The sequence below is a fragment of the Pinus tabuliformis genome, chromosome 5_2, assembly GCF_031772625.1.
Source record: "Pinus tabuliformis cultivar Carrire ecotype Pingquan chromosome 5_2, CPIR1, whole genome shotgun sequence".
Classification (NCBI taxonomy): Eukaryota; Viridiplantae; Streptophyta; class Pinopsida; order Pinales; family Pinaceae; genus Pinus; species Pinus tabuliformis.
In genome coordinates this window covers 789,239,373-789,248,915 of record NC_142306.1, presented here as the reverse complement: position 1 = coordinate 789,248,915, position 9,543 = coordinate 789,239,373, and the positions used below count along the sequence as shown (strand labels likewise).

Sequence of the window (9,543 nt, the reverse complement as noted above, 5' to 3'; positions counted from 1 at the left end):
CTATATTTGGCATGTAAGCATTAAGAGAGGGTGTTGGAAGTAATGCTTCCATGTGTTGTTGTGAGTTGTCATTGTGAGTTCCCAAGCGTCACTCTAGAAAAGTTGATTCCTATGTTATGAGTTGGAATCATGATCTAGATGTGTTGAAGTAACTGTGTTATGTCTTATATATTTGTAATTATTGTGACCAATAAAACATGGTGTGTAATTGTGTGTGTAATTGTTCTTTCACTCTTTCTAACAACCTAACCTTTATTTCGCTGTCACTATTTGCATAATAAACCATGAAAACAAGTAAATTCCAATAAACAAGATCTTCCTTTAAAATTCCAATAAACAAGATGCGGATTTAAGGCAAAATGCCACGAAACACTCCAAACTCACATCACGAGTGAAATACAAAAGAAATTCAAACTCACATCACGAGTGAAATACAAAAGAAATTCAAACTCACAATCTCCTTCACTACCGCCACCCCTATGAGACAGATAGGGGAGCGAAAATAGATCTATAAGCGATGCCGAGGATGAAATGCATTGGGTAGTAACCCAAGGGGTGAGGACCGGGACCAAATAAGCGATGACGAGGAGGAAATAAACACAATCTGGGATCCAAAAGACACCCCAGATATCAATCGATCATCTCCAATCATCGAATTTTTTTCCAAGTCCAGTGTTTAGTGCAGATCTATCCAGATAAACTATTGTGAGCCGGCGGGCCCTATATATCACATATTAACAGACATACTGAAACAGATCCATATGGGGCGGGGCCTATGCCTAATGCAGCGGCTAATGACAAAAAACCAGAGAAAATAGAGAGTAGAATTTTGTGTTTATTATCCAATGTCACATCGGTAACATATATGCACGCAGTTCTAACCATAAACTATGATTGCCAACCCCTAACGGGCCATCATTTTCGACCTTCAGCAGGATGATCGGGGAAAGACCATTTTCTGAGTGTCGCCGCTTAACATCCTCGTAAGGGAACGAAGGCCAGCGATGGGAGATCTCGAAGACGACAGTGAACCATTTGGTGAATGAAGCTGATGGCTTTCGCGGGGCGACAGGAAACCATCAGGCGTCTTGGGTATATCAATGACAATCTGAGGAATCGATGCTCTTCCACCAGAGGTTCCCTCATCTGTCTCTGTTTTCATCTGTTTCTGCCGACCCCGAGAGAATATATTTGTTGGGTTCTGCAGATTGTACTCTTCTCTACAGGTCGCAGTGTCCTCTTGCTCCAAATTCAGATTGTCATGGAAGCCTGAAGTAATTGGTCCTGCCATTGCAACCGAAACCTGTTCTGCTCTAGCGGGTTCCAAAACTTCTTGTTCCAGCTGGGCGCCCTTTCGACAAACGGGACAAGTAGAGTGCGAAAGAAACCACATGTCAATACACTCAAGATGAAAACTATGCCCGCAATTGGGCAGAAGCCGGCCTGTCTCATTCTCCTCGAATTCGCAGAGACAAACTGCGCACTCCAGCCCATCTGTGAAATAATACGATTTATAGAGAAAGATTGGCAGAGTCTCTAATACCGCAGAATCCAACCCCACATTCAGCAGAGACACCGGTTCTTCTCCTGTAAACTCGATCCGACTGCGAATAGAACGTAAAAATCTTCGTCGATTTCTTCCAGAAAATCGAGCAGACTGCCTCCAAAACCATGTGGCATAAACATTTAGCAAAACGGCGAAGAAAAGCACAAAAAGAAGAACTATTACGGTGGACACCATGATTTTGTCATTGATGTCATCTCTTGGCTCGGGGTAATCCGGATTGATGGCATATCTGGGCTCACCTCTGTGTTCCTCTAAATGAGGAGGTGGGTGATTAAAATCATGTTTTCCGAATGTCGGTTCGTCATTATCGTGAGGCAGGTGATTGTCAGCACTGCCCGAGCTGGCATTTCTGGACTCGCCAGCATCCTGAGGTGGGCAATTAAAATCCCTGCACACTGAGCTCATCCTATATCAAACCACGGAATTTTTCTTTCTGTAAATGCTATTTCAAATGGGCTGATCTCGGTATCTAAAAATGGCAGGCTGTTACTTGGTTTCTCTGTGGATCGACCCTTCGATCCTTCAATTCCGTCGATGGATAGCCCCTCCGATGCCTATATGAAGCTTCTAAGCTCCGATGAAGAGCCCGTCTGGACCGCTCCTGGCTTTCACAACACGCAATAGTTTTGAAGGTTGGAAACCGCCGGGTCAATGGATTTATCATCGAATCCCAAACCCCAGAAATTCCGAGAAATTGTGTATTCAATATTTTGTTGTTTTAGGATGCCTGGTTTGAATAAGGAGAAAGAAAATTGACGACAATAAAATGGCCAACCTGGTTCACCGTACCCGGTTGGACTTCTTCGTGTCCTGACTTGGAATACAAAAAGTGTCGCGGGGCAGACGGTCGTTACCGTCAAAAATTAAAATTCATGTAAAACAACCCGAACATTTAGGGGCGGCTAATTAGGCGGCCGCCTTTTAGCCGTACTTTAATTGTCGGGGATGGAAATAGTGTTTTTTTTTTTTTTTTTTTTTTATAAACAGTGTAAAGATATGGTTCACTCTCTTCAGAAAATAAAATCATGTGAAATATATTTTCATGTGAAATATTCGATTTTATGCCAGATAGGTCTATCTTGCATAAAATTTCACCATTATAGCAACATGAAAAATGGAAAGGGATTTCTCTAGTTTAAAAATTGAAATCATAATCAAAGAATGTAAAAGTAGGTTAAAAGAGCCTTCCTCTTGGAATTAACTATGATCATATTTTAAATTTTACTCAGTGATTTTTTTAGTTTTTAAATGCAAAGTCTAGCAATAATTAGTTTAGGCAAGATATTCTAATTTCATGACCTCCACTTAAGTAGGAATTGGTAATCAATAATGTTTCTGAAAAATTGTATCAATGATTAAGAAAATCATGCAACACTAGCATAACTAACTAATCTCAACACTATGTAATTATACCACATACCAGTTCTATTTTAGAAATCTATGATTTATCTTAGGCTTTTCAGTTTCATAAAGTTCCTTAAATCGAGATCTTATTCTCCTCTCCAAGGATGAATATTCTAATGTGTAGGTTTATTGTCCTTAGGCTTATGCATGTAACACTTTAATCATTGATTATAAATGTAACACCATATTCTTCAAAGTAGAACAAAAATAAGTAAATGATCCTTTAAGGTACATGTTTTTTAATCATAAGTCTCACACACACACATATATATATATATGATTACCTAAAATGGAATAAAAAATTAAAGCATCAATATTACTATCTTCAAAGACAAAATAAGATAATAACAACATATCTCAAAGGAAATATCTCACAACCATTCTCAAGCTTATTAACTTATCAATCCTATAAGATTTTAATGGTGATCTTATAGTCAATGATGGAATTTGATTCATCATCACCAAAGAGTACAAGGGAAGATAAACAATGAAACTTACTCTAACGCAATTTAAATGATATGCATCATTTTCCTTTCAACATAGATAATCACCCATGGATGACACCCCCATGCTAAGTTATGAGACTACTAGAGCTAATAAAAGAAATTTAGGACTACCAAGTCAATCTTATCTTTATTGAAATCCTCCATAATCCTCTAAAAGAGCTATCATAAAGTTATTAAGTTAATATTTTAGACATACTAATCTTTGAAACCCTTTCTACTATTTATCTATAAAATAGTATGGGTATTCCATAAAAAAAATAAATTCACAATAGATCTTATAATATTTTTAAAATATTATATCATGAAATTTATTTCCTTAAATCTTATATTTAATTATCACTAGCTTATTTCTTGAATTCATGAAATAACAAAAAACTGAAGATGAAAGAAATGAGAAAATAACAAATTGGCCATAGTAAATGAACACAAGATATATTTTTGGAAACCTAATACAAGAGAAAACCTGACTAAAAGTTGATGGCTATGCTTTACTCTCTTTTCTTTAGTTATGTAAATGCATTTACAAAGAAAGAGGCACTCATTATGGAGTTGCCTTTGAAACTATAGAATATATGACTACTATATAATCCTTTCATCCTCTATTATGGCCTAAAATACCACTCATAGATGCTCTTCTCAATTATGGTACAAATACATGCTAAAGAATGAGATCCATTCTACTCCTAGTGGCTTCGTATCCAACATAGTTAATTATTCATCTAGGGTTAGGGTTTTTGCATCCTTAACCCTCAATTAGTGATAAGGTTTTAGACCCTCTATAACCTTCTTGAAATTTTCCACATGGCTAACCCTACATGGGTGAGTAATAGGGATTGGTGTGGCACCCACTTGTCCCGTGTGGTCAACGAGGCCACGAAAATTGAAAGAGACATAACTTTTGCATACTAGCTCCAATTTACGTGATTTTTGGGTTATTGGAAAGATATTGATGTGTAGAGAAACATCAAAAGTGTGTGAGCTAGTGTCATATTTTTTTGACCCCAAAAAATGTTATTTGATGCCTCAAAATCGATTTGAAATGTTTTCAACCCCAACTTTCTAAACTAGGTCTTGTCACTAAAATGAGCCACGTAAGTCAATTCCCCCAATATTTCAACCCAAAAAGTACTGAGATAGATGAAAAATTATATAAGGATGACTTCTAGATTAACTATCCCATAAAATCTAGGAAGGATTCCTTGTCTAATCTTTAAAGCCTTAAGAATCTCCTTCCTCTTTGTGCCCCTTGGACAACACAGTTGTTCATCTTGAATGGTTTCAAATAGTCCAATAATCTACAAGAATATTAAAAGGATCTTTTTTACTCATTCCCAGTGGCTAAAAATTAGCTATTGGTTCTTCTCTTATTTTTCCATGGCTTATACAAGCATTGGGCTGCAATTTTATCAAAGAATATTTTTTTTCCTTCCAGGACTCCCTTTTCCCAAAATAACTTCTTCAAGTTTGAATTTGCATGATTGAATGGGTGAGTGGGGAGAGAGGGAGTGTCTTCCCCTAACTCCTTAATTCCTTGTTGATAGGAGTTGGTTACTTCAAAGTAGGAGATCATGGTTTGGTTATATGAGATAACGACTTGAAGTAATCACTTCTTTTCTCCAAGTCATTAATTAGTTAGCATAAATATTTCTAGATAGGTATTTGAAAAAAATACATTGAAGTATAGTATAATTTATTAGTCCCATTTACATTTCATCTCCATGGAATAATAGGCCTTTCAATGCTCTTCCCTAGTGAATCTTATAACTCTTAAATTCAAAATGATAATGTGAATATTTTTAAAAACTTTGAAGGCAAAAATACCTCATTGCATGAAGCTAAACATAATACTGGAAAAAATATTTACAATATATACGTAAATCAAGTCCCCAAAAGGGTTGAAAATGAGATTTTTCCTAATAAAAAAGGAAACTTTAACTCCACGGGTAATAAAAACAATTTTCCCTACACAAATAAAGAATATTAGTTATATTTATGTTTTTGCTACCATAATAAATAATATTAATTATATTTTTAAAAGGGATAAAATGAATCAACAAAACAAAATCCAAATACTAATCTCCATCACACACAAAAATGAATTACATATTATTAAGAGCACAATTGTACAAAAAAATCACCTCAATTACAAAGAAAAATGAACCACAAACATTTAACGACATAGTTACACAGAAAACATCACACTGTAAGAAATATGAAAAATAATAAAAATCTTTTAAAACTTAATACTATTTAGTGCAATAAAAAGTAGTAATCAATATTTATATAATATACTAAATTCCAAACATTAACTCAATTTCCACCAAAACCACCATCCCTATGATTGACAGTAGAGAGAAAATAGAGAATATTTTCAACCACATAGACCAACGACCAGAAGAATGAGCAGAAAGACTGACGACCATGTAGATGAACACTACAATGAATGGAATCTCAAAGAACTATACAAGAGTATCCTGCACTCTCTCCCCATTGTGGAGGAACACATCTAGTTACAAAACCTTTCGTCTTGGGAGTTTCCTTAGAAACTTAAGTGTTTTGGATGGTTGTCCTTGCACAATAAAATTCTCACTTGGGAGAATCTTACCCATAGAGGCTTCATTGGACATAGCATTTTCTCCCTCTGTATGAAAAATTCAAAGGATGTTCTTCACCTATTTATGAGGTGTCCTATAGCCATTAATGTCTGGAATTCAATCCTATTTACTTTAGGGATTGTGACCACTTGGAATACTAGTTCACTGGAGTCGTGCCTTAAATACTAGTTCGAGTCTCATAAAGGTTATTGCACTTTACCATTCTACATTTTATGGGGCATTTGGCGATGTAGGAATCAAAAGATTTTTGAGCAAAAAAGGGTGGATGTGAGGACTATAGTGTTGGGGATCATGGCTTACTTCTCAGAAATTGGACCAAAGAAAAAAGTACTAAATCTGAGAAAGACACAAGCATTGAATTTGTGGCAAAGGTTCTCGGTTGGCTTTTTCGATGGTGCTTGCTCTAATATTAATTGTGGTTGAGGTGCTCTTATTATTTCTGAACTAGGTACCTACTATCATTTATGGTGGGAGAGAGGCAAGGGCTCCAACAATAGGGCGTAAACCATAGCTTTATGGGGCACTCTCTTCACTGCAAAATGGCTCAACATCAATGAATTGCATGTATAAGAGGATTCTAACTGCACCGTTAACTGGGCTAAGGGTCTGTTACACAGTAATTTGTCACCATCCCTGTTACTCCTCTTGTCGTACCTTGGAGGACTCATCCCGAGAGTTATAAGAAGTGACAAAGTCTAAAAACACTTGCATTATGTTCCCCTGAGTATGTACTTCATGTTCCCTGAAGACACCTTCTACAGATTATCCCTGAAAAGTGCTCTTTTTCCATTGGCGCAGGTCCACAGTATCTTACCAGCGCCAATCATGGAGATCCTCAAAAGAGGGCACGACCATTGGCGCTCTGTCTTAGAGCAGCAGTCGCGCCAACCAAGTTTGGTCATGCTTTTTGCCTTAACGCACGTCCGACTGTTGTTTCCTTCATTACATGGAGCTTTTTGAGGATAAAAAATCAGTCTTATGTCGAGCTCTATCCTATCTCCATCTTTAATGGCTTTTGGGGATAATGTTAATCCACAATAGGTGTCCCGGTTCATCGTATCCTCCTCCCTTCTTCATCTATATAAGCTTGTCCTTATGCATTTGACAAGCTAGTGATAATCGTTAGTCATGGAGTGCTAGATGTTGAGTTCTTGAGTTCTTGGAGGAATGCTAGTGAATGCTAGAGAGGTTATGCTGCCGGAGAGGAGATGCATTGCAAGACACATATAGTTACTCGCCCAACCAGGAGAGGTTCAACGTCAGAACCATGGTTGTAACTTTTCCTGTTTATTATTAATTAATGAGCGACTGCTATTATAGTTCCAATCTCATTGTCTATTATGGTGATGTGTTGATTTATTTCCTTTCTGACTGAAATATAGTTGTGCCTTGGTAGATTTTATGTTGGTATCTGTCTCTTCCTTTGCATGTGCAGGTGTTCGTTTATGATCTGCTGGAGCGAGGGAGCGGGAATATCAACTCTGCTTCAATCATAGCGTTGGATTCCAGGTTGGTCTTCTTAATTCACCTTTGATGCATAACTAGGAACTTGCGTAGCAGCGTGGTTTGATTGTGGCTAGTTCTGTTTTAGGCTAGTGGGATCGCCTCTGTCCGCAGAGGGGATTTACCTACCCAACAATTTGGCGACTCCGCTGGGGAGAAGCTATTTGGAATTTGTCTTGCATGTTAATTTTCTTCTGCTTGCTTGAGTGAATGAGCTTCCTGAGTCAGTTTTGAGTTTATTCTTTACTGCTTGACCCATCTGAGCACTCTCAACCCGACCTGAGGTCGTATCATTTATTTTTCTAGCCGGCAAGCTTAATTGGCGCAGTTATTACTCTGACAGTCGCGCCAGTTGGCGCATGTTGCTCAAAAGCAACTCACGCCAATCCTGTGGTAGCGCAAGTTGCAGGCTGACAGTCGCGCCAGCCCTGTAAATTTTGCCTGTGTGTGGGTGGAAAGCTCTTTCAGTATCTTTTTATATCTCTTACAGCCTCTGGAAGTGTGTTGAACCTTTGCTTGACTGGTCTTAACCTTTATCCTTCAGTTGTTTGCTTATTTCTATTGATTTTCGTCTCAGCCCTAGAACATCTAGTGACTTTGCATGTCTAGCCTTCTGTGGGAAGTTTTGATCTCTTGATTATCCAGTCAACTTGTTGGTTGTGTTCTGCACCTATCCAGTGATTTGTTGAAGCTTGATCTTCTATACTCTGAGTGATTCACTTCTAACCTCTTTGGATTTCACTTGACTTCATTCGAACTTAGATTACATGGTTCAGTGAAAGTCTTTGTGTTTTTCCTTGCTTGCATAGTTCATTTTGGTGTTTCAGAATTGGTTCTATTTCATTGAGTGAACTTGGATTGTGCATATCTCTTAAAATTTGTTTAAATGCATCATGCCATCTTAAAGGAAAGAAAAACAAAAAATCTTTTGCATCATATTAGTTAGCATTTGTTGTTGTTTGTTGCTATTAAAAAGAAAAAGAAAAAATTTCATTTCTTGTTATTAGCTGCATTAGGATCTTTGTTGTTGGTTGAGTGATCATTTCGTTTGTAAAAATCTCAACCCTCCTGTAGATAGAATTCATCGAATCAAATGATATAATTTTGGCATATAGTTTGCATTTAAGAAGTTTTTGAGATATCACATACGGTAGGACCAAAAACTGAAACATAATCGAAGATAAACTTTAAAATAAACTCAATGAACATAACAACGCATTGGAACATAACGCAAATACTCTAGAGGTCTAGGTTAGAGACGTGTTCCGGCGTCTTTAAACCTGGTAGTTTATCGTCGAGTGGTTGGGTGATTCCTCCACGGTGAAACGATAGGTGCCAATACGGACTGTGCTCCCACGTACCGTCGAGTATATATTGGGACACCCCTATAGGAATAAAGCCTTTATCCATAGGAAGCCGTGTCAGCCGCCCTACGATTCGCAATGCAGTGAACACAGCATTCACGAAGATTGACCACCCGTGCCCTAAAAAGTATTATGTGGTTTTGCGAAAAGTTTGGCACACCCTCTACCTAGAATTCCAGAGCAGTCACTTTTGATCCTTTTTGGACTCCTTAAACGAAAAGGTGCCTGTGAGCGTCTTGTCACTTTGTGCTCATTAAATATTCGAAGGAGACTAGAGTCATCTTTTATCCTTTTCTCGACTCTTAAAAAATGAAAAGGTTAAGTTCAGTGTCTTAAAATTTATTGGCCACGATAACATCTACCCAATTAGATTTTGTTTGCGTTAGCTTGAGTAGGATTATTTCTCGTTCAATGGCAGCCTTCCCGGCGCCCACCGGCCAAGGTGTTCCTCCTGATGGGAACCCTCGTCCATTTCCTTCTGTTGGAAATGTCGGTGTTCAGTATATCGCAACATTGTCTTTGCCTGGGTTGACCATTGGTTTACCCGTATGGTTGTTTTCAAACTCGGTGGTTTCAAGTGTGAT

At 37.7% G+C, this 9,543-nt stretch overlaps 1 protein-coding gene across 1 annotated transcript; it reads right to left on the bottom strand.

Moving 5' to 3' along the window:
* Positions 1–681: 681 nt before the first annotated feature.
* Positions 682–2,160, bottom strand: LOC149161663 (RING-H2 finger protein ATL2-like). Its single transcript, XM_089435544.1, has one exon. It carries the CDS (start codon positions 1,970–1,972, stop codon positions 929–931), a length of 1,044 nt encoding a protein of 347 aa, XP_089291670.1. The 5' UTR covers positions 1,973–2,160; the 3' UTR covers positions 682–928.
* Positions 2,161–9,543: the final 7,383 nt, after the last annotated feature.

What these genes read in the sequence shown, in the direction of transcription:
- LOC149161663 (XM_089435544.1), bottom strand. Translation starts at nt 1,972, where the DNA reads ATGAGCTCAGTGTGCAGGGATTTTAATTGCCCACCTCAGGATGCTGGC.